This window comes from Rutilus rutilus (assembly GCF_951802725.1).
Source record: "Rutilus rutilus genome assembly, chromosome: 2".
Lineage (NCBI taxonomy): Eukaryota > Metazoa > Chordata > Actinopteri > Cypriniformes > Leuciscidae > Rutilus > Rutilus rutilus.
In genome coordinates, this window is record NC_140210.1 from 43,464,489 (window position 1) to 43,492,115 (window position 27,627).

The following is a 27,627-nucleotide window of genomic DNA, read 5'->3' on the forward strand; positions in this document are numbered from 1 at the left end:
ATTGCAAAATATTATTACAATTAGAAATAGCTGTTTTCTATGTGAACATATATTAAAATATTAATTTATTCCAGTGATCAAAGCTGAATTTTCAGCATCATTACTCCAGTCTTCAGTGTCACATGATCCTTCAGAAATCACTCTAATATGATGATTTGATGCTCAAGAAAACATTTTATTATTATTATCAGTGTTGAAAAAAGTTGTGCTGCTTCATATTTGACTGGAGAAATGATGATAAAAATTCAGCTTTCTTTTCAAATTCTAGTAATATTTCACAATATTACTGTTTTTATGATCAAATAAATGTAGCCTTGGTGAGCAAAAGAGACTTAAATATTAAATAAATCGTAAATATTCCAAACTTCCTGACCAATAGCGGTATATATGTGTGTGTGTAGTGTTGTGTAGATTGTGTCTGTTCTTACACGTTCGGACACGTGGGTAGTTGTGCGCCAGCAGAAAACCTCTCCACCCAGTTCTCCATGTTCTGCAGGACCCCAGCTGTGGGCCAGCTTATTACGAGGAGTCTGGACGGCCAACCAGTCCAAGCACTCTGAGACGGGGTTATACTCGATCACCTGACGCAGACACACAGGGATTACACGCTCAGATCAGTGAGGTAGGCGCAACATCTGAAGTTCTCCAAACACCCACAACTCATCATTGACACACATCTCATGACTCGTATATAGCACCGTTTCAGTGGAGCAGTGAGAAGATAGTGCTGGGGCGGTATATCAGTTCATACCAAATACCGGTGTTTATTTTAGTATAGTAATGATATTAATTTTTAATATATGTCGCACAGCGTTGGGATGTGGGTTTGTGATGATGCACAGCTGTATGTGTTACTAAGTGTGATGAAGATGGATGGGTTAAACTATAATTGATAGCTGTCAAATTATATGACAGTGTTTCCCATACATTTGCTCACAATATCAACACTGCCCACCACAATCAGATTTTCCAAAAGGCTTTGACATCGTTGAATAAACACGAGCACTGCACGTTTCAAAGTCAAAACGTGGCGCGGGGTGTTTCTATATGAATGTATCTTTGAAGGGAACTGTCTCTAGAAAAGTTTCAATGTTATTTTCATTTTATCTTTTCCTGATAAAAGCAGCGCTTATGAGCGCTGAGCTGGTTTGTGTACAGCCGTTACCGGGGGAAACCGCTTTGGGTTCATCCGTTACAAGGGAAACCGCTATTTCTGTCGCTCCTAAAGCGCCTCTTTGTAAACCAGCATCATTTTGTGGGGCCTTGCAAACCTGTGTTAAAACTAGTGTGGATTGTTTTCTGCAATATATTTACTCATGACAGTCCAAATAGGGCATTCTAAGTCAAATCTACTGCAGTATTTTCCTCTTTCAATCAGTAGAAAATGTGGTTAACACCCAGTCAATGCTTGAAAAATAATAATACCGTCAAATATCATAAAACCGGTATAAATTTAGAAAAATACCGTGATATAAATTTTTTGCTCATACCGCCCCAGCACTATGAGAAGGTATATAGGAATGATGGGGCCGATTTACCTCCCAGATCCTCTGCAGGATGTAGGACGCAAACGAGGGCATTCCCGGAGGACCAGCAGCGAACTCCATCAGCATCGTCAACAGCTTGAAGAACGGATTGGCTGCCCTGTCCAGACACGACACACAATGTTAGTTAGTGTGTGTAGCTATTAAATAATGAAACAATAACGGTTTGTGAGATTTGTTTTTACCTCTGGAGTCAGTTTTAGCGATGGAGGTGAACAGCATTGACACGATCTACACCGACAGAAGAACACAAACCATGAGAACGCATGTTACACTTAGGATATATTGTGTTGATGCTTAGCTATACTCTGACATCCGTCCCAAGAACTAAGCTACACTACAGTTCAAAAGTTTGAGGTCATTCATTTCTTTCTTCTTTTTGAAAGACATTAATACTTTTATTCAGCAAGGATGCATTAAACTGATCGAAAGTGACAGTAAAGACATTTATAATGTTACAAAAGATTTCGGTTTCAGATAAAATGCTGTTCTTTTGAACTTTCTTTTCATCCAAAAAATCCTGAAAAAAATCAGTTTCAACCAAAAAATATGAAGTTGTTGAAACTATTTTCAGCATGATAATAATATAAGCAATGTTTCTTGCGCATCAAATCATCATATTAGAGTGATTTCTGAAGGATCATGTGACACTGAAGACTGGAGTAATGATGCTGAAAATTCAGCTTTGATCACTGGAATAAATTACATTTGACAATATATTCACATAAAAAACTGGTATTTTAAATTGCAATAATATTTAACAACTCTTTTTTTTTTTAAATAGATCGCAGCCTTGATGAGCAGAAGAGACTGAATTCAAAAACATGGGAAAAAAAAATCTTAAAGACCCCCAAACATTTGAACGGCAGTGTACATGTGATGAAACCTCTCCTCTATGAGGACATCCTGAGACTCAAAGATTTAAAATAAACAAAACGAATGTTATATTTTTTAGTTCTAAATGTGCAAAACATCGAATATGAGTAGCGGTTTGTGTTACAAACATGTAGCTGTTATAATTAGCTTTATACAGAAACACTAGAAGTCTATGGTATGCCCTCATTGGGTCATCTTACATGTTCTGCCAGACGGTTGTTGTATCTGCAGAGGCTGAATATGAGGTTGCAGGTTTGTCTGATGTTGATGCTGTCTCTGATGTGCTGGAACAGAAAGGGAAAACCTTTTCCACCCCGGTCAGTGCGGCCATGTCACTCTGAGACAAAGTCAAGTGTCTGCAGATAGACGGAGACAAATGATCAGACCATTAGATATTACCAAGACAAAGCCTCAGTAATAAAGACATTTATTTCTACTGTATTACAGTGAAAACAACTGATGCAATGTTTTGCAACTCTGGTTTGTGATGCTAATGGCACAGAAATTACACTTTTAACAGCTCAAATATAGGCATAATTTTCTGTAAATGATTTTGGGGGGAAATATGACCAATTATATGAGATATTTTTGTGAGATTAATCCAAATACTTCAGTGTTTGTGTGTTAATACTTCAGTGCGCACCTCTCAGATCTGGACTGCTCCACCAGCAGAGCTATGAGAGCGATCATCTTCTCCAGAGCGGCCGGCCGGTACTTCTCCTCCGCCAGCGAGAGGATGTCCTCCTCTTCATCCTCCTCGCCCTCCTCCTCCTCAGATAACACCTCCACCTGAGGCTGAGACAGAGAGATTCAAGTTATTATTTGAGATCAGGGAACCAGGGAATCAGAGATTGACTACCCCGAGGAAACGGTACTCACATTTTCAGGTCCTTTAGTGCCCATGTAGAAATGCACCATAATAGAAATGGCTTGCAAAGACAAGAGGAACTGACTCTGTGAGGACAAAAAGAAGAAAGGAATTATGAAAAAGAAGAAAATAAAGAAAATGCTTTAAAACTTGTACAAATAATAAATACATAATCAAAATAAATAAAAAATTTAATTAAAGGTGCAGTGTGTAATTTTTAGCAGCATCTAGTGGTGAGGTTACGAATTGCAACCAACAGAAGTTCCGGTGGCCGACAGGAAAAGACAGTTTAGCAATGAGGTTTCATTACAAAGATAAATTAAGAAATTAGGTTTACTTAATTATTCAGTAAAACGATGTTATTGCGAATATTATTGTTACTTGTTCATCATTGTGTCAGTGTTTTATTCGCTGACTTTAGCTAGCTTCTTTGCATGAAGAACAACATAGTGACGAAACAAGTTTGTCCGTTTAGGGCTCCTGTAGAAACATGGTAGTGCAAATTGGCCATTTCAATGTAAGGCGGTGTATGTAGATAGAAATGGCTCATTCTAAGGTACTGGTAATAATAACATAACGGTTCATTATGTAAGGTCTTTATACACCATTGAAAACGTAGTTATGTATATGATATTGCATTTCTGTCAACAGATCCTCCTAAATATTACACAATGCACCTTTAAATAAGTAAAAAATGAATACAAATAAAATTAAGTAAAATAAATCTATAATAAATAGATAAAATACTATCTATCTAGTAAAACATTTATACAAATAAATAAAATAAACTAAGTAAAATAAATAAATACAAAAAATAAAGTAAAATAATTAATAAAATAACAAGTAAAAAAATAAATAAAACAAAAAAATACATTAAAATAAAATGAAATAAAAATAAATAAATAAATACATAAAAGAATGAAATAAGTAATAAATTGAAATAAAATAAGTAAAAATGAATAAAAAAACTAAATATTATAAAATAAATAAATAAAATAAGTTTAAAAAATATTAAAATAAAACATTAATTAAATACGTAAAATAAATAAATACATAAAAATAAAATAAGTAAAATAAATAAATACAAATAAAAGCAAAATATGCAAATAATTAATAAAAAACTCAAATTAAATAAGTAAAAATGAAAACATTTATAAACATTTATAAGTAAAGATTTATAATAAATAAATAAATAAATACATAAATAAATACAGGGATGGCTACCTCCTCTTCTCCCATTTTGGCAAACTCGTACAGGAAGGCGAAGTATTCGGTCAGGTGTTTGCTGTGTGGCTTCACTCCGTGCTCCATGATTGAAAGCAGTGTTTTGACGAAGCGCGTCACACAGGAGCGGCTGCCGATGTCCTCCACCGGCCCATCCATGTCATCAGAGCTGTAGACAGACCAAAACACACACAATATTACAGCACATATGGGTTTGGAAACATGAGGGCAGGATGGTTAGTTAGCGGGCTCCAGAGGAAGAGAGAGAGAGAGAGAGAGAGAGAGAGAGAGAGAGAGAGAGAGAGAGAGAGAGAGAGAGAGAGAGAGAGAGAGAGAGAGAGAGAGAGAGAGAGAGAGAGAGAGAGAGAGAGTGAATTAAAGAGAAAGAAACACACCCGTCCTCCATGCCCGGCTGCAGGTACAGGTGAGCGTGAGCTGGTCTGAGGCGCTGGATCACGTGGATACACAACCTCTGGAACATCTGAAACGTCACAGCAGTGTTTATTTTAAAAGAGGTTTTTTTTTTTACTGTAAACATGCTAAATGTTTATTTTGTTTATAAATGGTAGGGTGTGGGGTTTATAATAAAAATTACATTTAAATAGTCAGGTAAACGTGTTATGCCAAAGACTTTAAATTATTATTTCAGGAATCAGGATTCCCCATTAAAACAAATAGGACTTGGATGCCTGAAATAGCTGCCCACAGGCGTTGCAAATATGGCCGCCAAGTGAACAGACTTGAAAGGGACTTTGGTAACACTCACCTGTCGTACAATCTGATTAGGGCACTTGATGAGAATCTGCATGGGCCACCAGTTATCATCTGCCATCTGATCCAAAAACCACTGCACACACACACACACAGATATGACACATTACCCACAAAAAAATTACACACTGTATTGATTCAACAGTGCTGATTTCACCAAAACCCTCTCCATTCGTTTGGCTTAAAAGTGATTTTCCAGAGCAGAAGACGCTGGGAAACAAGAAGCTGGAAGTTCTGTGTGTACAGGTTTGGCTGTTCTTGTGAAGTCCTATTACATATTACTGGTTCTCACTAGTTAAAAAGGCTTATAAATTGTCTAAAACTGTTTTTATTCAAATCTAGTGTTTCAGTGACGGGTAGGTTTAGGAGTAGGTGTTGGTTTAGGCCATAGAAAATATCATTAACCTGATGGAAGTCTATGCAATGTTCTCAAACTCTGTGTGTGTGTGTGTGTGTGTGTGTGTGTGTGTGTGTGTGTGTGTGTGTGTGTGTGTGTGTGTGTGTGTGTGTGTGTGTGTGTGTGTGTGTGTGTGTGTGTTACCTCGCAGGCAGCTTGGTTGTTGTTAAACTGTTTGGTCAAGAGCTCGATCCACTGCAGCATTGTGGGCTGAGAGAAATAAGCACAAGATGAACTTACAACAAAAAACAACTTTCAAACACAGAAAACAGCATCAGGTCTGTCCTGTACGCTACAACCGAAGTGCATTACACTAAAGATGAGGGGAAAACAGAACAACGACATCTCACCTTTTCTTTGGAGTGGATGAACGTCTCCAGAACAAACGACGTGCTGAGCTGTGAGAAGAGGAGAGGAAAATGACTTATTTTAATTAATATCCAAAAATATGAACCTCAATATTTCCCTGAGGACAATAACTCAAGAGTATAGATGATCAAGTTTCATCATCTGCTCTGATAAAGATGTTCATGTGGACAGACTAACCTTCGCCGTCATGAGCAACACGGATTTAGGATCTGGTAAAGTGCTGGGAATACTGCTGCACAGCTGCCACATGAAACTACAGAGAAATAGCAAAAGAAAAGAAAAGAATTAAGCAAGAAAAGTAAATGAGAATGAGCGCAAGGGTCAAATAAAATGTAAAAACAATTTAAAAAAGCAAAATGTGAAATAAATATTTTTTTATATAATATTATAATATAAATATATATTAAATTAAATATGTATTAATAAATAGATATATATATCAGGAAGGGAAAAGGATGAGGAAGAGGATCAGGAAGGGAAGAGGATGAGGATGAGGAAGAGGAAGAGGAAGGGAAGAAGATGAAGAAGGGAAGAGGATGAGGAAGAGGTAGGGAAGAAGATGAAGAAGGGAAGAGGATCAGGAAGGGAAGAGGAAGAGGATCAGGAAGGGACGAGGAAGAGGAAGAGGATCAGGAAGGGACGAGGAAGAGGACGAGGAAGAGGAAGGGACGAGGATTAGGAAGGAAAGAGGAAGAGGATCAGGAAGGAAAGAGGAAGAGGATCAGGAAGGGAAGAGGATAAGGAAGGGAAGAAGATCAGGAAGGGAGAGGATCAGGAAGGGAAGAGGAAGAGGATGAGGAAGAGGAAGGGTAGAGGATGAAGAAGGGAAGAGGATGAGGAAGGGATGAGGAAGGGAAGAGGATTAGGAAGGAAAGAGGAAGAGGAAGGGAAGAGGATTAGGAAGGAAAGAGGAAGAGGATCAGGAAGGGAAGAGGATCAGGAAGGGAAGAGGATGAGGAAGGGAAGAGGAAGAGGATCAGGAAGGGAAGAGGATCAGGAAGGGAAGAGGATGAGGAAGAGGAAGGGAAGAGGATGAGGAAGGGAAGAAGATCAGGAAGGGAGAGGATCAGGAAGGGAAGAGGATGAGGAAGGGACGAGGAAGAGGATGAGGAAGAGGAAGGAAAGAGGATTAGGAAGGAAAGAGGAAGAGGATGAGGAAGGGAAGAGGATTAGGAAGGAAAGAGGAAGAGGATGAGGAAGGGAGGAAAAGGATGAGGAAGAGAAGAGAAGAGAAGAGAAGAGAAGAGAAGAGAAGAGAAGAGAAGAGAAGAGAAGAGAAGAGAAGAGAAGAGAAGAGAAGAGAAGAGAAGAGAAGAGAAGAGGTTTTGTGAAACTGCTCTACTGTTCTCTCACCCAAAGTATGTGTGTTCAAAGATGTTCTTGTCCTGGAGAAACTGCATATTGTCGTGCCAGATCCACTGTGAGAGAGAGAGAGAGAGAGAGAGAGAGAGAGAGAGAGAGAGAGAGAGAGAGAGAGAGAGAGAGAGAGAGAGAGAGAGAGATGAAGCGTCAGATAAATCAGCCTGACGGGTGTGTGCAGGAAGACTGAGGGTGATATACAGTGAAGTCTGTACCTCCAGAAGATCCGGAGAAATGTCGAAGTTAAAGTCCTTCCCATTCTCCTCCTCCACCTCCACTCTCTTATAGAACAGCATGTAGGCACTGTGGGTCTGACACACACACACACACACACACACATTACTCACACTCCAAAGCATTTTACAAGAACAAATCTTGAGGGAGACTTATTTAGACAGATAAACAATAATGTATAATTATATAAAATAATATATAAATAATGTATTATTAATCATGCTAATAGCTACAACTAATATATAAAATAATAAAAATAATAAAATAAAAAAACAATACTTATTAACTTAATAGTTATTAGCAATATATAAAACAATATGTAAATATATTATGTATTACTTTATTATAATTTATATATATATATATATATATATATATATATATATAAAAATAAAAGTAATAATAATCTATTATTATTACTTTAATAACTAGAATTAATATATATATATTAAAAAAAATGTATTGTTGTTGTTGCTGTTATTAAAAAAACTAACCTTCTCAAAGGAGAAATCCATGAACTTGTCTGTGACAGAGTCATATGTTTTTGTCTGAAATGATACAAGCATTTCTGAATTACAACCACATAAATCATCATTTAAATCACTTTATCCCAAAAGCACAAAGGATGACTTGATTTGGTAGGAAAACTATAAAAATACACACTGTCATCTCTCCACCGAAACACTCTGAGGCCAGCTGGGCCGAATCAAACGGCTTCACCTCCGCGTCATTAAACAGGTACCTGCAACAGGAAATGACATCATCACTTCAAAATACATGACAAACACATATGTGACCCTGGACCACAAAACCAGTCACAGGGGTCAAACTGAGATTTATACATCAGCGGAAAACTGAATAAATAAGCTCTCCGTTGATTTGGTTTGTTAGGATAGGACAATATTTGGCCGAGATGCAATTATTGAAAATCTGGAATCTGAGGGTGGAAAAAAATCTAAACATTGAGAAAATCACCTTTAAAGTTGATCATTTAATTTGGCGATTGTGCTGCATTCACTCACACAAATAAATGTTTTATGTATTTACGGTAGGAAATGTACAAAATATCCACATGGAACATGATCTTTACTTAATATCCTAATGATTTTTGGCATAAAAGAAAAATGTATAATTTTGTCCCATACAATGTATTGTTGGCTATCGCCACAAATATACCCGTGCGACTTGTGACTGGTTTTGTGGTCCAGGGTCACATATGAAGGTCAATTACCAATAACCAACTTTGGGTTACAATTATTCAATAGCTCTAAATGCACAATATTTTAATTCATTGATGTGTTTTAAACAGAATAATGTGATTAATCACCATTTGTTATTGCGGTAAGCGTGTGGGTTGACGATGTCCCTGATGAAGCTGTAATAATGGCCGCCGTCTGCCGTGCCCGTGTGCACCGTCACACCGATGAGGTCGTACTCGTAACTCTCCGCCACTTTTGCATCACCTTCGTCACGGAAACCTTCCTTCCGGTCTCCCTTGGCCATGAGGAAGTCCTCGGTGTACGGCGTCATGTCGAGCCGCAGCGGGAAAGAAAAGTGCGTGTTTACTTTTTCCTTCATCATGGTCACCATGTTGAACGTGTAGCGCATGGTGTTGAAGCTCAAGATCCGCGGGAGCTTCTTAAAACACGCCCTGAGGGACAGACAGACACAGTCATGAGATTCAGGGGCCTTGACAGAAAGATTTCAGCTCTCAGAGGAAGAATAAAGGAACCGTACCGTTTCTCAGCGCGCACTTTCTTCCCGCACTGAGAGCAGGTGTACATGTTATCACCCTCCAGAGTGTCCTTAATGGTCACCTCATCCAGAGACTCCTGAAACACAGAGACAGATCAGAGGATTACAGGCTGATATCGTTTGACAGTGGTGGTTGTTTTGTTCACATATATACACTGTATATATAGTGACAACATTATTTTCTTGTTGACAACAAGGTTCAAATAGAAATAAGTTTCTTTTATGGTCTTTTTCAGGATTTTTATTAAGTTTTACACTTATTTTGACCTCAATCTAAATAGGTCAACTCCGTTTTGGCGGACAAAATCATAGGAATTCATTTTTCTACATAAAATATTTTTCTTGGCACAAAGTACAAGAACAATGACTGTAAATAACGTAGTGTGTTTCGATGACATTTGATAGTTTAGGTTATTATTAGGTTTTTTTCCACTGGCCTTCAACCATGTAACAACCAATACAGGAACATGTTGAATAAAAGAGTGTTTCTGAAAATGCACAATCCAATTACAATAATACACAACACAACTGAGCGATGCCACTAGAGTGTCAGTAATCCAATCTTAAGTATATAAACACCAAACTTGCTGTGGTGAGGTTGAAATAATGTAGCGCTTTAAGGTTAGTAACTACAAATAACTATTGGTACTTTGCAAAGCAACCATCACATATTGAGAATCGGAGGAAACATTTTAAAAATCAGCCATTGAAAAACACATATTTGTTCTTATCTGAAAAGTAGTGAAGCCTTTAAAGCTTTTCTTTTAATGACCTGTACAGACAGAGAGAGAGAGAGAGAGAGAGAGAGAGAGAGAGAGAGAGAGAGCGCGAGAGAGAGCGAGTGTGTGTGTGTGTGTGTGTGTGTGTGTGTGTGTGTGTGTGTGTGTGTGTGTGTGTGTGTGTGTGTGTGTGTGTGTAAATGAGAAACACTCACATAGATGTTCTTCATATCGGCCACCTGACATCTCACGGTGTAAAACTCCTCAGCCGTCTGACTCACATGATCACAGTCCTACACACACACACAGAACGAGAGATTAATTCAAATGTGCATATGCAAACTCACAGACACACACATATCCAATGAAAATGCTCATCCATATAAGAGTTGCAGGATCAAACAGCTCAATCTTACCAGTGAAACCACATTGTTGGTGATGACCCCTCCGAACAGTGTTTTTACTGTGTTTTTCTGAAACGACAAACACACAACTATTAGATCTCTGACTAATTCATTAAACACACTCAAAACGGTTCTTAAAGTCACCATGAAATCAAAATGGACAATTCTTGTTTTTTATGAAATATTGCAGTATGTGCCCTCATAATCTTTAATGAAAATAACTTCCCCTCCCTCTTGCATATCTTCTCTTCTCTGATGACGAGGGCGAAGCAGCCTGTCACTCAAATGACATCAACCAATAGCAAACCCCAACCATCAATTCCCCATGGACACAATCAAGCCCCGCCCTACATTTCCTTTTCATGCCGACTTTAAACACACACACACACACACACACAAACAGATGTCGTACCAGGTCCTGAGACATCTCCTCGATCTTGGTGATGAGGTCGGTGAAGAACTCGGTCATGTCTTTCTGCTCTCCTGTGTTCAGAGGCTGTTTGTCCATCGTGTAGGTCTTACAGAACGGACGAGGGTTGTACGCTTTCCTCTCGCTCTCCTGCACATGCAGAAACAGTGAAATGACATCACATCTACAGGTCATGAGATCAGATTACTAGCGCATGTAATAAGGCGGTCACGTACCATGAGATAAGTGAACATCTTCTGCAGCTCAAGCAATGTGGTCTTATGCTTAATGTCCTCTGAATACTGTAAATAAACAGACACAAGCATCACTGCAAGGCACAAACATCTCAAACCATTTAAGATAAAATATATGTTACTGTACGCATGTTATTAGGCCAGCAGAGAACGTACATTTAAATCATTTTAATGGTGGTCGAACCATGGTAGCACATGACCTCATGTATTACCACTTTTATATCACAGCAGCAATATGATATGACACCAATTTTCAATAATCAATGCTAATAATACATAATACATTAAAGTAACAGTTAATTTGCATAATTATGGGTAGTTTATGGTTGCAATTGATGCAAGGTCACAGGTGTGCACACGTGCATATATTTCATAATTTCATAAACTCACTTTAGCAGTGAAGACGGCCTGTCTGGCCTCTGGGATCATGTAGAGCTGTTGGATGGTGGAGGCCAGGTAACAAGTGGCGCCCAGGTTAGTCAATCCCACGAAACGACACTCGGCTCTGACATCATCATGGGGCCAGTAATCCCACTTATAAGGAGCGTGAGACGCTAAAACAGCAAAACAACACAGAATGACGACATGTACATTAATTTTCAAACCGTTCATAAATGAGCTTATTCAAAACAATGATGCTACAGGTAGAGCTGTTCGATTCCAAAGTCTCTGCAATTGACAGGAGTCGATTCCAAGAATCGATTCCTCACTGTTGTTTTCGATTCTTGTTTTTTTTTTAGATTGCAGGATCCTAATCTCGCTATGATCACAGGATAAAGGTTGTAGAAAGTTGCCTTCTCATAATCTGAAGCTTTATTTGTAATATGAAGATACATTTCTATAGCTCTGATTGATTTTAAATTGTAATTTTGGCTGCATTGCCCCTGAAATGGGCCCAGCAGAATACGCTTAAAAAAAAAAAAAACGTATTCGTGGACATGCATTTATAGCATGGACGGAACAAGATATGAATGGTCTAAAATACATGTGCACAGTTCAGTTGAATGAAGTTTACTTTAACTGTATGCTTTGCACAGAATTAAACTGTACACTGAAATAAAATAACCAGAACATTAACAACAGCACTGATATAAGAGCGTGTGGTTTATCTGTCAATCAGATGCATGTGGAAGTTGCGTTTTTTACTATAGCAAGTAGGCTCTCGGCCACTGATCTGTGCTCTCGACACGTTTTCTTTAAGAATTATAATTGGCTATAAGAAAGAAAGGTTAAAAAAAACTAGCATTTTATTTAAAACGGAAATAAGATCAAGACCCCTCGATCACATCATGATCTATTCTCTTACAAGTCCGTGCAGTGCTCAAAATTGTGGACAACATAGCCAGTTTCACTGTGAAATCACTGTGAAACGATCTAGCGGAAAAAACCTTTTCGTGGAAATGAATTGGACTTCTAATCACGAATGAGAGGCAAATTAAGAATAAGCTTTGTTGAAATGAAAAAGGTTTTAAATGAGGAGTCGGTTCCCCTTGTTGGAATCGATTCCCAGCCCTTTAAAGTAGTTTAATAGCCTGGGTTTTCCCATGCTGCCTTGCACGCAGCGCGATTTTATTCACGCTGCTAGGCAGCCTGGACACCATGGACCAGATTTTCCCCTCAAAAAGGGAACCAATCACAGAACGGGGAGGGAGCAGCAAGACGATGACGACGTCTATGCGACACACCGAAGCAGTTTGTTTATATCTATGGATCCAACATGGCATCAGACGCAAAGTTACCTTTCGATGCAGCCTTAGATAGTTTTCTAAGTAGTTTAGAACGCAAGTTTATTTCATCTTCTTCCTCGTCGAATTTCTGTCTCTACATACGTCATCTGGTATAATTGAAACGATTGGCTATGAGCACAGTACAGTACGTCGTACAGGCGCATTTGATAGACATTCGTAGCGCCCAATACACGGCTCTGGGCATTCGTAAACCACGCCTCAAATACGAGAAAATGAACATGTGGAACATGTGAACACGTCTCAATGAGACGAGGTCTGACGTTAGCCAGGCTAGTAGTTTAAAGCAATATGGAGTAAATTGAGGGCAGAATGTGAATTTCCTAAAGTATTTTCATGTCAACTTCCTGCATGTCTTTTAATGCTTATGAGAGCTAAAAAAAACATAGCAAAACCAATTTATGAAGACATCCTTCCTAATAAAAAAGCTTTATTAGTTGTCTCTAATGTTATCTTAAAGGGACACTTCACCCATTTGCATTAAGCTTTGTATTGTTAGAAACCCAGTCATATATTATAATAAATGTGGATTTTTCATCCATTTTTCCCTGAGATGGGAGAAATAAGGATTTAAGTGTTTTACTTCCTGCTTATTATGACGTAAAAATCATCATTTTGCGTCATAATAAGCAGGAAGTCACATTTCATTGAAAAGTGTAGAGACTACAGACACTCGTTCCTCATCTTTCCCAGGGGGCGGGAACCGCTCACGCTACAGGCCTATTACAGATCAGTGGGTGGGACTTGACTTTCTGAAACTAAAAGCAATATCCTCCATCTTGTTTGGAAGCTAAGCTAACAGGCGCTGTGGAGACAGATGTAAAGTTATGACAATAGCGGAGGAGAGCACTCAATATGATATAGAGGAAGAGGATTTCAGAAGTCTGATGCTTGAATCAGGTGTTTGTGGCTACCTTTACAAGCCGCATTATAGCGAAGAGCAGCCGAGGCAGAAGACCTGCCTGCCGCGGACGAGGAGCCCGGACTGGCTCGGGTTAGGGCGGACTGGTGGCGCCGGTGATCTCACTATGCAACTACGAACCGCTACGAACACAGAGATAGAGTCCGACTGTGGCAAAGAATTTCAACAATGACAACTTCTCCTGGATGAAATCTCTGAATCAGACGAGGACACGGACGTTTGTGTTGTGAATCAGACGAGGACACGGACGTTTGTGTTGTGAATCAGACGAGGACACGGACGTTTGTGTTGTGAATCAGACAAGGACACGGACGTTTGTGTTGTGAATCAGACGAGGACACGGACGTTTGTGTTGTGAATCAGACGAGGACACGGACGTTTGTGTTGTGAATCAGACGAGGACACGGACGTTTGTGTTGTGAATCAGACGAGGACACGGACGTTTGTGTTGTGAACTATCCTAGTTTCGCACCGCATCTGACTGAACATCCAGGTAACGTTACAATGCAATAATTCACCACTTCGAAAGAAATACAAATGAAGAGTAATTCACTAATGAGTTCGCCAACTAACTAGACATTTTGTGTGAAATTATGCTGCCTTCACGTGCTATGGAAAAGATGATATTTTCCACTTGTGAACTGGTATTTACCAGTGTGTTGTGTTCAAGTGCTTTTGTTGTCGTAATGTAGTACCCGCAAGGTCTGTGTCAGTAGAGTAGATTTTTTTTATCTTTACAAAAAAAAAAAAAAACGTAAATGTGGTGCTTTCTGATGATTAAAACATAATTAATAATTAAAAAAAATAAAACATGACATAAAATGATTAAATATGAACCAAGGAAATTGCGGCGAAGTTGAAATTGAGTGTTAACGCATTATATTGCAATCGTTAATGACACAACATTGTATAGGCTACAAAAACTATCCGCTAACAGTATTCACGAATCTTGCGTTGCTCTCTGCCATTTTGAAAAGGTCAAAGGTTATCTCATCTCGGCAACTCGTGCATCAAAATATTCTACGAGTTGCCCAGTGGAAAATACCACATGAGGGGGTGTTCATGTGCATTTTCCATGTCGGCTTTTGGTATTTACCATAAATACCATAGCACGTGAAGGCACCATAAATTTCAAGCTCTGGTGGTAGCTAGCCTTGTAGACGGAAGAGTTATTTCTCTTAGGCAGATATGCGCTTTCTGGATTAGTGGGAGTGGCTTGCGCAGCTGTGCAATGTGGTGCATTGTGGGAGTTGGTGTCTTTCATACAAATGCGTCCTGAAGTTACTTTCTTTCTTTCCTCGGCCAAGAAGGCACCAAATTCAAAATTAATTTTACATTTCGACTACATATATGACCCACTTTCAATAAAGATCAATGTTCCCATGGGTGAAGTGCTCCTTTAATCTAAATTAATAAAAAAAAAATCGAATCACTTAATTTAAACCAACACAAGTCAATGAGATGTCCTGCTCACCCTGCATGTGCTGCGACATGACCCAGTTGTGCAGGAGTCTGTAGTTCTCCACCGAACCCTTCACCACCTCCACCAGCAGGTCGTAGGCGGCGGCGCGGGCCGCGGGACTCTTGCATTTGGGCTGCTGACGGTCCTTCAGGCTGGGCAGCAGGAACAGCAGGTCATACGTGTCCCTGAGGAACTCCTGACCCTCCCGCGAGAACTTAAACGGGGGCTTGTGCTTCAGGACGCTGGTGGCCAGACGCAGGAGACCCGTCAGACCGTCGTCCTCGATCGCCCCGTCCTGCTGGTCCAAAATCTCACGACTGCGAGTGGAAAAACAACGACATGCTGTACAAAACTGTCCAATAGTGTGCTTCAGTATTTGGACACATAAAAGATCGTTTTTGCTTAAAGGGGTGTATAATGCCCTTTTTACAAGATGTAAAATAAGTCCCCAGACTAAAAATGTCCCCAGAGTGTGTATGTGAAGTTTTAGATCAAAATACCCCACAGATCATTTTATATAGCATGTTAAAATTGTCCCTTTTTCAGGGTGAGCAAAAACGCCCCTTTAAATGCAAATGAGCTGCTACTTCCGGCACAGTGGGCGGAGCTTTAACAGCTTGTTAATAAAAAAAAACGATTTCTTTAAAAGCAAATATCTCCCTTTGCTTTGAACTTTCAGCGTTGTAACTTTGCAGATGTTGTTTATGCTCAAACAGCAACATTACACACTAACTAAAGTTAAAAAAGTGAATACTATTATTTCAGTTTGATTTTAAGGTGTCCAAGCATAACCAAAACTCCTCCAGTAATGGGAGCAGAAGGAGCGTGTTTGACCTGCGGATGCAGTCGGCGAGGTGTCGGGCCAGGGCGTCCAGGTCCAGCAGGGTGGTCTGACTGGCGTCCTTCACGTGGATGTTGTCGATGAGTTTACAGAGCAGCCAGAAGTATTCCTTACAGCCGGTGCGAAACATGGCTTCCTCCTCAAAATCCTCCACCTGCACCAAAACACACACAAATACACTCAATTAAAGGAATAAAGCACCCAAAAATGCAATGGGTAAATAACACTGCGCAAGCACCTGTGTTGTTATCATTAACTAAATCTTAAGAGTGCGTTTACATGACAACACCGTACCGAAAACATACCAAACACCAAAAGGTTTTATATTTATTGCGTTTTTGGAAAGTTTCGCTTACAGAAAACAACGTAGTCAAAACCATCCCCCATGTAGTTTACACGGACACGTTTAACGGTATTGTTTTCAAAAACATTAAGCCCTATAAAATCTAAAGCCATTTTAAAAAAATTATTTGAAATAAAGCTGAAATAAAATAAAATATAAATATTAGATGGAAAACTATGGAAGCTTGTTTCTGCAACAAAATAAAATTAGGTAATACAAAAAAAAAGGTAATTGCACCATTTTATCTAGCAAATCTGGCAAGTTTATTTCCTACATTTCTGCCTACAAGATTCCATAGAAAACTTGTGTTGCAAGTTGATGTACCGAAATTACTAACTTAAAAACTTAAACTGAAATAAAACTATTTAGAAATATACAAAAAACTAATAAGAATAACAAAAGCACATAATAAAATTACCAAAGAATTTACTAAAATGAAAACTAAAATTATTAAAAATAAAAGCTTATATATTTATATATACACAGTAGTCAACATTTGAAGTGGAATTTTGAATAATACCCGTTCTTGTCTTAGAACAACTTTAATGAACTCTTTTGATCCACATATAAACCATAACATTCCATAACTAACACTGGCACATAAAGAGTTTGAAGAGTGTGTACTGACTCTGAGGGGTTTAAGGGCCTGTGCGTCGGGCAGGAACTTGAGCAGCGTGGACGCGGCGAGCAGCAGGAAGGATCTGTTGATGGATTCTCCTCCCTCCAGTCCCGACAGAGAGAGCTTATACAGACCACTGCACGCCTCCTGACGCACCGCCGTCTGCCCACACACACACACAACACAGCTCTGTCAGCACAGGTGCATTAGCAGTAGGGCATGGTGATAGAAACAGCAAGGTCATGGGTTCAATTCACAGGGAATGCATGACCTCAGAAAACATGTTTACCTTGAATGCAATGTAATACCATTGATATTCATTTTTATTTAATTGTTTATTTTTTATAAAGAATTAAAGAATTTAGTCTATCAAATGCATATTTTTTTTTAATAAAAATGAATATCAATGGCATTTACAATGTATTTAACTTTCTTTTCATAAATTATTTTGAAGGATGTAGGTGGAACTTGCTTTCAATGATTAGGCTGAAAAGCTGTGATTTGATTGGTTAAATGTGATTGTTATCCACCCACATGACCTTAATAACAACAGTATCAGAGGAAAGACTCAAACAGCAGAGAATGGCATTAGCAAAATCATGGTCATGTGTTTAATTCCCAGGAATAAAAAAATAAAAATAAAAAAAATGTGTAGAAAAAACTGAATAAAAATGTAAGTTGCTGTGGATAAACTGCCAAATGCATAAACGTAAGCAAACATAAAATAAATAAAAAACAAAATATATAAAAAATATATATACATACATATATATATATATATATATATATATATATAATAAAGCATTTAATTTTCAGAATATGTTGCAATCCACAAATTATTTTGTGAGATGTAGGGTGGAGCTCAATTATATTAACTGGGCTGAATAGCTATGATTTGATTGGTTAATGTAATTGTTCCCCAACTAAATGACCTTAATTACAACAGTAGCAGAGGAAAGTCATTCCAGATGTGTTGGTTTACCTCAGGAATGAGCAGCGTGAGCTTCTTCAGCCAGTCGTGGAGATGTTCGCTGTCGGCCAGGCTGGACTTCACCAGAGAACAGCAGTGAGCCCAGCTCACCAGCAGCCACATGGAGTAATGAGTCACTGCACAAACACATCACCAGAAATGAGTAATGAGTAGAGAAAATTAAAAACCTTCAAAGATATATAACCAATCATGTGCTTACCCTCGTGCCTGGATCTGTGATCTGATTGGGCCTTCAGAACCCTGCAGGACAATCAGAAGACAGAAGGTAAAAAAAAAAACAGACTGGAAAAACTCTAAAAAGAATATGTGCAGACTGTATTTTTACACATATTAGAGTATCAATTTGTTGTAATTATTTATAAACATTATTTTTATTATAATAATATTATTTAAATAATATATTTTATTTATTTTTATCAATTACATATATAATATTGTTAAATATAATTATATAATAATAACATAATATATAAATAATAAATAATATGAAATAATTTTTCATACTGATAAGTATCACTAAAAAGAGTTAGAAATACATTAAAAATACAATATTTTACACAGTTTGTGTAGACTGTATTTCTAAGTTTATTAAGAGTATTACTTTGTTATCCTAGCAAAATGCCAATGTTAAACTAAATCAATGATAAATGGAGACTCCAGTGTGTGTGTGTGTGTGTGTGTGTGTGTGTATGCTGTTCACCTGTGCGCCAGATTGTCGTATGTGTAGGCCACGTTGATGAGCCGCTGGATGAGGTTGGTGCCTTGAACAAGACTTAGAAAAACCTGACAGAGCAGGACAAGATCTCAAAATTAATCACAGCAAACATACACACATACACCGAGAGAAAAGAGAATTCAGAAGAAGGTTCACACCTCTGTAAGACGGGGTATATGCAGGCCCTTCCCATGATCCCCGGTGGATTTACGGGACTTCCCAGGCCACGCCCTCTTTCTCTGAGTGTCCGTGAGACCAGACCAGGCAAAAACATCATGATAAGCCAGGTCCAGATCGGCCGGATCCACCGCAAACTGACAAATGAGTTTCAGCAGACATGCCAGACAGTCCAACAACCACTACAGAGACAAGAAAACAAAAGCAAGATGATGTTCACAGCTGTTCATTCATCTCACAGAGAAAATGCCCAGGGCTTGATTCACATCAAAGTCATTAGAAAAGATGAAGAAATAAGGCTTTTTGATATGAACAAATGCTATATGAACGATAAGACTTTATACATTATCTTTAAAACAATTATGCACATTACCTCGAAAAATTAATTAATTAATTAAAAAAAGAATTTCTCATTGTTAGAAGAAAAAAAAATGTGCAGACATTCAGTACAACTAATTCAGGCATTATTTATATTTACACTGTACGATTATAAAATAAAATCATATCAACATTTTTCATATTATAGTAAAAAAATCATATCATAATGCCAATTCTAAAAATAAATATAAAATCAGGCTTAATTGTTTTATTGCTTCCTTTGGTTCTTGACACTCACCACTGTCCATGATTCTTGTTCTTTCGGCTCTAAAATCGCAGAGTTAAAAATGTCCAGCAGAAGCTGAAGGCCTCCAGACGACACAAACTACAAGAGAGAGACACGTGTGTGAATGTGTTATACAGAGACGTGCGTGCAGCTCATATATACACACACACACCATACAGTCAATTCAGAGCTGGAACAGAGCTGTACAATTACAAATGGCATAATCATTTTACTAAAACCTCTACATTTGGAGTTCCAACTAGTTCACAAGTCAAGAACCAATAACAACAGATCCTTTTCAGTGGAAGTGTGAGAAGAGGCGTTTGTACCTTGCAGCTCCAGGTGTTCTTGCTGTTCTCAATCTGTTCCTCACTGGAGTCGTCAGAGTCTGGATACAGATCACTGTAACTGCCCTGAAATACACATAAACACACACGCCTCGTGCATGAGAAGCTTTCATTAACAGACCTGCAGGGCTGCATGTGTGACGGAGATCGTGTGTGTGTGTGTGTGTGTGTGTGTGTGTGTGTGTGTGTGTGTGTGTGTGTGTGTACCGTAGACTCGCGGTGAATCCTGCGGTTGGGTTTGCCCAGGGCTTCAATGATTTCTAAAGCGTAAAGCAGCTTATGGGGGCTCTTGATCCTCAGCAGATCCTTCCAGCACAACCCGTCAGATCCCTAAAGTCACAATGAACATGAATAAACTTTCATGCATTGCATAAGTTCAAATTATGTTTTTTTATGCAGGGGATTTTGGGCTATTTGCCGTTTCATAACACATTATTTCAGACACTTTTAAAGGGATAGTTCACCAAAAATTAAAATCTTGTCATGTTGTTCCAAACCTCTATGAGTTTCTTTCTTCTGCTGAACACAAAAGATATTTAGATATATTGAAGAATTTGGGTAACCAATCAGTTGATGGACCCCATTGACTTCCATTGTATTTTTTTTCCATACTATGTATGGAAGTCAATGGGGTCCATCAACTGTTTGGTTACCCATATTCTTCAATATATTTTCTTTTGTGTTCAGCAGAAGAAAGCAACTCATACAGGTTTTTAACAACTTGAGGATGAGTAAATGATGACAGGATTTTCATCTTTGGGTGAGCTATCACTTTAATTGTAATTGGAATCTCCTGATGCAAACAGATGAAGTGCAGTAAAATAAACAATACATATTTATAAAGGCTGTTTCCTAAAAAATAGTTTTTTTCTCCTTCACCGAGCAAGAAATCCCCTCTTCGGTGGCCCTTACATACACCAAACTTCACAGTTTTATTCCTATTAATATTCTTAAACTTCATTTGCCTGATTTTATAAACATACTTAATAAAATACATGGTGATAATGTATTTTTTTCTGGCAGTTGACCGTATTTTTTTATTTATGTGATAAAAACTTTACTATGTCAACAAAATGAAACAAAAATGCTGAACCTGGCTTTATTCATTGTTCAGATTGCTCTTCTGAAAACATGCAAATTAGTGCATATTTAAACATAACATTTCTGGAAACTTGTAATACAATTTGTTTTTGTTTTTAATTCTTAATGTTATTATTATCAACTCGGGAAGTATAGTGTACATTTTCTACCCTAATTACCTGGGGTGTCTGGCCTTAAATCAATGGTAAACATGTGACTGACCGTGTCATCGGAGATGTTCTGGAAGGCCTGGAGCATGCTGGGACACGTGGGCAGCAGCATGAGCAGCTCCCACACTCGGCGGGAGAGATTCTCCGCGTGGAGGTGCAGCTCCTCGCAGCGAACGCTCTGCAGGAAGAAACCATAGACTGTTAAAAACATATGGACGTAGTCGTCCGTGACGTCACCCGTAGGTTTCTGAAGAGCATTTTTGGCGGAGCCGGCCGTCGCCATCTTGGCTGCGCGTCACTCCCGGATAAATGAAAATAGGCAAAGAGGCGGGATTATCTGAGGTGACGTGACGCTAACAGACAGCAGGCAAACGGCTAGTAGTGACAGCAGCGGCAATCCACCCGTCACTCAAGTGGCCACGCCCTTAATTATGCAGAACTTTAAGGCTTAATATCATTTAAACGGATGAGTTTTAAAAAAAATTCACCCCCCTCACAGTTGTCATGAAGGGCAAAATTAGCTTTATAGACCAAAACCACTTTTTGTACCAGGCTGTAAACATGTTTTTTTTCTGCTGTAAAGTTGGGCATTTTAACATGGGGGTTTATGGAATTGACTCTCTTTTGGAGCCTGTCTCTAGTGGCCAGTCGATGAATTGCAGTTTAAGTCACTTCTGTGTTAGATTCAACAGAGAGAGACAGGAAGGTTGCCGCTTGGAGGAAACACACTGGATTGGACGCTGGTTTCACTCAGGCTGGAGCGGGTCAGAAGTGTGGAGCGGGACGTTACCTCAGTGCTGTGCTGGGGTCTGTCGGGGCCGGGCGGTTTGAAGCAGGCCAGCATCTCCAGCAGGTCGAAGAGGGTGGTGAGGTGGGGCTCCTGAAGCAGCAGAAGCATGGGGATGTGCTCCTTCTGAGGGGGCGGCAGACACGACGCCGGCAGCTGGACGCCCTCGCCCTTCCTCTCTCTCCGCGGAGCACCCAGAGACACAAACACCATCTGACGGCACACAGGAGAGTCTCTCAGTGTTTTAGGTTCTAGGGTTGTGGGTGCGCGGCCGTATGTGGGTTTGTTGTGGTTTACCTGCATGTCCTTGAAGCCGAGCTCATGAAGAGTCTTCTCATCGTAGTCGGTGGTCAGCTCGTGTCCTGATGAGATCATGCGCACCGGACCCATCAGACCACCTGAACAGAAAAACACACACACACATTAATCTGACTGCAGCATGTTGCCATATGAACAATCATTTGTACTTGTAAATTGACTAATTTAAGTTTTACCTTTATATATATGATTGATTACTATATATACATGTTATACATTTTATATTATTTTTTTTTTTATGTTGACTGATTCTTAAAAAAATGGATGGATAGACAGATAAATAGACAAAGACAGACAGACGGATAGATAGATAGATAGATAGATAGATAGATAGATAGACAGACAGACGGAAAGATAGACAGACAGACAGATAGATAGACAGATGGATAGATAGATAGACTGACGGATAGACAGACGGATAGATAGACAGATAGACAGATAGATAGATAGATAGATATACGGATAGATAGACAGATATTTTTTGTTTATGCACATTTGTGTTCAATATACTAATGGTTCAGACGCCAGTGAATAGAGCATCTGTTTTCTGTGTGTGTGTGTGTGTGTGCGTGTGTGTGTGTGTGTGTGTGTGTGTGTGTGTATACCTGGGAAGTCCTGCTGCCGGCTGGTTTGGCCGAACTCCTGCAGCTGCGCCTGCTGGCTGAGCTGATCCTTCTGAAGGTTCTCGTACCAGTGCGTGACCTCTGCCCTCAGATCAGCCACCTGATCACTGGGGTACATCTCGATCGTCATCTACACACACAACATGAGAATGAGCACGAGAGAAGATGGAGGAAACACTGCTCGTTCATGAAGAAAGCTTTTTTAAACTCAGCTTGAAGTCTGAGCAAATAGTAGTGATGATGATGATGATGATGAAGATGATGATGAACCTTGTCAGGGAGTCCTGCCGGTTGACACACGATTCTGAGCGGGAGAGACTGTTTATCACTGAGAGCTTTCAGATGACTGCTGATGCCCGTCCCCTCGATCTGCCACTGACGCAGGTGATACGCAAACCTGAAAACACACACACACACACAGTGAGTTTAGACAAAAGTAAATGCCATAACTGTGCTATTTTACAGGGTGAAGGTCCTAAATGTTCCCAGCAATTAAACTTATTCAATGTGCACATGACTGTTTACATTTTGATATATAAAAAAAATTAAACAACAGAGAATTTCTCATGTAAGCATGTTTTCTTGCAGTGCGAGTGAGGGGATGTGAGTGTGTGTGTATACCTGCGTCTGAAGGCCTCCAGGTGTGTTTTGAGCAGCAGAAGTCCTCTCTCGATGATGGTGAGGCTGGAGTGGGCGTCTTTCTCCAGGTTAGCAGACGCCATCATCAAGCTCTCCATACACTTACTGATGAACTCCTGCTCCTTCTCCAGACCCGTTTTACCTGCGGTTACACACACTCATCAATACATCACATTACACACTCACATTTATTCAGAATACAATTAAATATTTATCATCCATCTATCCATCCATCCCATCTAGGTATCCGGTATCCATCGATCCATCCTCCTTTCCATCCATCCATCTATTTACCATCCATCCTATCTATTTATCCATCCATCCATCAATCCAATACAAAATCCAAAACCCAAACATCTCTTTAGTAAAACAATTGAGAACAATAATGTTTCTTCCTGCATTTATTCTAGACCTGAGAGGTTATAAAACTCTTAACATTTAATGGTTATGAATTCTACAATACATGTAAGAGTTTGTTGTTAACTGACCGCTGATGTAATAGGAGTTGATGTACTGGATCGCAGCTCGACTGATGTCAGCAGACTGAGCCCTCAATGCGATTCCCCACAGCTGATCCATACCACACAACTACAGAGAGAGAGAGAGAGAGAGGTCAGAAAGAAGAACATATCGAGACAAACCAGAGAGGTTTCGAGATTTGCTGCATCAAACCTCGCAGTTGGAGCTGCTGTCATAAGCACTGGTGGCCAGACGAGCCAGATTACACAGATGCTGAAACAGGTTAAGTCCCGTCATGCTGATCGTCTCAGGCTTCAGCTGAGGCATCTGAGAAGGAGAGAGACGGGGAAATTCAGGTGATGAAAGATTCATTATCATGGCACATACTGTATAAAGGTTAGGGTTTAACTAAACGCTAGCCAGACCTTCTCCAGGAAGAGATGTTTATATGTCTCCATGCCCATCGCGTGCTGGTCTTTACTGCGGACCTGGTTAAGGAACCAGTGCAAGGCGTCGTCGTAACACTCAGAGTCCTCCACTAAACAGTGCCACAGGATGTCCACCTGCTCCAGACTCAACCCTGACACACACAAACAGGATATTCATATTGTTACAGAGCAATTCTCACATGCACACAGGCAGCGATGTGTGAGAGATAAAGAGAGACGCTCACTGAAGTGGTCAGGTGATCCGAGCGTTGAGAACACACAGGTGAGGAACTGCAGACGCACCTGCACCTCCGCGCTGTGACTGTACCTGAGACACATGGGATTGATGTCAAAACTCACATTTATTCAGAAAGGACACATTTAGTTGATCAAAAGTGACAGTAAATACATTTGTGATGGTACAAAAAATTCCATTTCAAATAAATGCTGTTCTTTTGAACTTTCTACACATCTAAGAATCCTGAGAAAAATATATCACGGTTTCCACAGAAGTATTAAGCAGCACAACTGTTTTCAATATTGATAATTGATCATATTAGAATGATTTCTGAAGGATCAATTGACACTGAAGACTGGAGAAATGATGCTGTAAATTCAGCTTTGATCACAGAAATAAATTACATTTTAAAATAGAATCAAATTGATAACAATCGTGTTATATTGTAATAATATTTCACAATATTACAGTATTTTTGATAAATCAAATGCAGTCTTGGTGAGCAGAAGAGACTTCAGCAACAACAGAATCTACCGACTCTAAACGTTTGAACGGTAGTACAGAAATATAGACAAACACCCAGACTTACAGAGCGAATTTGTGGCGCTGCTCTCTCACGTCCTGGATATAGTGTAGCAGATCATCAAAGAAGAGCTTCATCATGTGCAGCTCCTTCTCCGCCCACCTGCAGTACACACACACAGGGAAAATATGAACATTTACTCATTCAAAAACATCTGTAAACTAATCCAAGTTCCAATTCACCCTTCACAGGGAGTTTGATTGACAGGCGATCTGACCAATCATAATCCGCCATCCGCGAATCCGCCATTTTGTCTGACAAAGCAGTCAGGAGAGATAGTAGATTAACGCCGGTGGATTTGAACTTGAAAAACTGTGTGTGCTGACGTCTGAAAAACTGTGTGTGCTGAATGTTCATTCATGTTTATTTGAAGCTATAAATTAACTAGAAGGAAGAGATGATCGGTTCACGAGCAGCTTTAACTGAGCGATCTGTTAGACACATTAAAGAGACACAAAACAGCATTTATTGTTTAAATTTCTTTAAAAAATGACTAAATTTGAAAGTTGAGACTCTGTTTCATATCAACATTAACCATCTCTGTCCTGTCTGTCGAGGCGTTGTCAGTTTCCTCTTTAGTCCGCCAAGTATTTTTCACTGCGTGAGAACATGTGTGGTGTGAAAGCGGTGTGGCTTGTTGTTTATATTGTCGGTTTTCATGTTAAGTTTTAGTAATTTTGTTGTGTTTTTGTCATTTGAATTATTTTTTTTTTATATTTATTTTTTTTTAAAGTGTTTTTTCTTCTTCTTCCTCTCGACACTTTAGTTCTTTGTGAACGATCAATTATTAATTGAACATTTCTCTTACATGGTAATCCAATGAGTGTCATAGCTGGAGCCGAACTGCTGAAACGTCCCAAAGAGCTTCGGCAGCAAACGCAAGGACACCACCACCGACCTGATGAACACACACAGAAACACAACGGTCAAATATCTCCTACAGGACCTGAGAGAAGACCAAACCTCTTCAGCAGTTTCATACAGCTCTGTAAAGGCCTCACCGGTGGTTGGCGAGGTTCTCCAGACAGCCCTCGATGAAACGCATGCGGATCTGACGGTCAGTGAACCAGCAGACCAGAGAGCACAACAGCTTCTCCGCCTCATTGATCAAGCCCTCCGATAGGTGGATCTGGTTCACAACAACAACAACAACATGAGAATCGCAATCTACACACAAAATGCTTCAGATAGTCTGCGGTGAAGTGAACATACCGCATTATCGTCCTGGACTAGGTCCCACAGAAGAGTGTTTCCGTTCTTGCAGACGTTGTCCAGGTTGATGTCAGTCACAGCGTGGGTTGAGTACTGATGTTTGTGCACCGACGGACCTGGAGCGGACATTTAGAAAAATGAAACGTCGGACTAAAACGATCATGTGACTTTTGTCAGATAAAATTAACTCAGTGTCTCACTGTCTTATTACTTTATTTCTAATGTGTAAAAGTTCTAATCTGACTGAAATTACAATACTAAGATTTATGTTCATTTCTATGCTTTCAAATATTAAAACAGCTTTTATTTTGAAGGAAGAAGACCTTAAAGGTTCTCTTTTGACAACAGATTTATTACCAATTCTCATTACAAATATGGGAAGACAGTTGGGGCGGTGCTGCGGTTTCAAATGCATGTTCCCAGGAAGCAATTTTGCGTTTAAAAGACTTCTAATAGCCGTCTAAACACAGCCCTGACGTCTAGGCTGAAACAAGGCTAAATCTGGGCTGTCAGTGAAAACTTAATAGACGTCTAACCATAGCCCAAGAATAGACTAGTCATCAATTAGATAACGTCAAAAGAATTCAACCTAATGCCTTGTAATCACTGTTGACTTTGCTTACATGATGAAATATCATACATCTTACAAGTTATTTTGGCAAAAACTATATTATTTTGGCTAGAAGTGGGTTACTCATAGTCGGACTATATCGGTCTAGTAAACCTAGACGGTGATATGACGGCTATTACTTGCTGGGTACTGCGAGTTTGCAGTGATGGAGTTTGTGTGGTGCGCCATTTAGCGCTTCTCCGAGACACTAAAATCCCGCTTGTGTGTAAATGAACACACAGTGCCGCGCTTCACTGAGGTGTGCGTGTACCTTGCACCAGGTGTTCGTGGTATATGGAGGCCAGGTTGGGCAGGTGTTGCTGCAGGTGTGAGCTGAGCTCAGCGTGAGAGTTGATCTGGACCAGCTCTTCCTCACATCCGGACTCTTCTCCGTCAAAATCCGCCATGTTCTTCTCGGATTTGGCGCTGACTTGGGAACTGCTGCAGCTTACGTCATCGGCGCTCAGCATGTCCTCTACCATGTGACTGCGGAGAGAGAGAGTGTGTGTGTTAAGAGTATGTTACCAGAAA

The 27,627-nt window shown here is 39.5% G+C and overlaps 1 protein-coding gene across 1 annotated transcript in view; it reads right to left on the bottom strand.

The window, feature by feature from the left end:
• The window catches only part of usp34 (ubiquitin specific peptidase 34), a 60,832-nt gene that overhangs the window by 14,916 nt on the left and 18,289 nt on the right, over nucleotides 1-27,627 (bottom strand). The window contains 46 exon segments of the mRNA XM_084402134.1: nucleotides 2,621-2,734; nucleotides 2,737-2,776; nucleotides 3,064-3,215; nucleotides 3,300-3,374; nucleotides 4,513-4,681; nucleotides 4,908-4,993; nucleotides 5,279-5,359; nucleotides 5,825-5,890; nucleotides 6,031-6,078; nucleotides 6,227-6,302; nucleotides 7,403-7,467; nucleotides 7,624-7,719; nucleotides 8,137-8,190; nucleotides 8,306-8,384; nucleotides 8,970-9,293; nucleotides 9,380-9,474; nucleotides 10,332-10,409; nucleotides 10,533-10,589; nucleotides 10,933-11,079; nucleotides 11,166-11,231; nucleotides 11,574-11,737; nucleotides 15,325-15,629; nucleotides 16,147-16,307; nucleotides 17,125-17,277; nucleotides 18,098-18,222; nucleotides 18,306-18,346; nucleotides 18,807-18,889; nucleotides 18,980-19,180; nucleotides 19,615-19,701; nucleotides 19,932-20,015; nucleotides 20,157-20,279; nucleotides 21,252-21,377; nucleotides 21,990-22,199; nucleotides 22,284-22,384; nucleotides 22,910-23,057; nucleotides 23,198-23,324; nucleotides 23,549-23,708; nucleotides 24,055-24,154; nucleotides 24,239-24,352; nucleotides 24,451-24,605; nucleotides 24,699-24,781; nucleotides 25,281-25,376; nucleotides 26,083-26,172; nucleotides 26,276-26,403; nucleotides 26,487-26,602; nucleotides 27,368-27,582. Coding sequence (XP_084258260.1) covers nucleotides 2,621-2,734; nucleotides 2,737-2,776; nucleotides 3,064-3,215; nucleotides 3,300-3,374; nucleotides 4,513-4,681; nucleotides 4,908-4,993; nucleotides 5,279-5,359; nucleotides 5,825-5,890; nucleotides 6,031-6,078; nucleotides 6,227-6,302; nucleotides 7,403-7,467; nucleotides 7,624-7,719; nucleotides 8,137-8,190; nucleotides 8,306-8,384; nucleotides 8,970-9,293; nucleotides 9,380-9,474; nucleotides 10,332-10,409; nucleotides 10,533-10,589; nucleotides 10,933-11,079; nucleotides 11,166-11,231; nucleotides 11,574-11,737; nucleotides 15,325-15,629; nucleotides 16,147-16,307; nucleotides 17,125-17,277; nucleotides 18,098-18,222; nucleotides 18,306-18,346; nucleotides 18,807-18,889; nucleotides 18,980-19,180; nucleotides 19,615-19,701; nucleotides 19,932-20,015; nucleotides 20,157-20,279; nucleotides 21,252-21,377; nucleotides 21,990-22,199; nucleotides 22,284-22,384; nucleotides 22,910-23,057; nucleotides 23,198-23,324; nucleotides 23,549-23,708; nucleotides 24,055-24,154; nucleotides 24,239-24,352; nucleotides 24,451-24,605; nucleotides 24,699-24,781; nucleotides 25,281-25,376; nucleotides 26,083-26,172; nucleotides 26,276-26,403; nucleotides 26,487-26,602; nucleotides 27,368-27,582 — 5,464 coding nt within the window.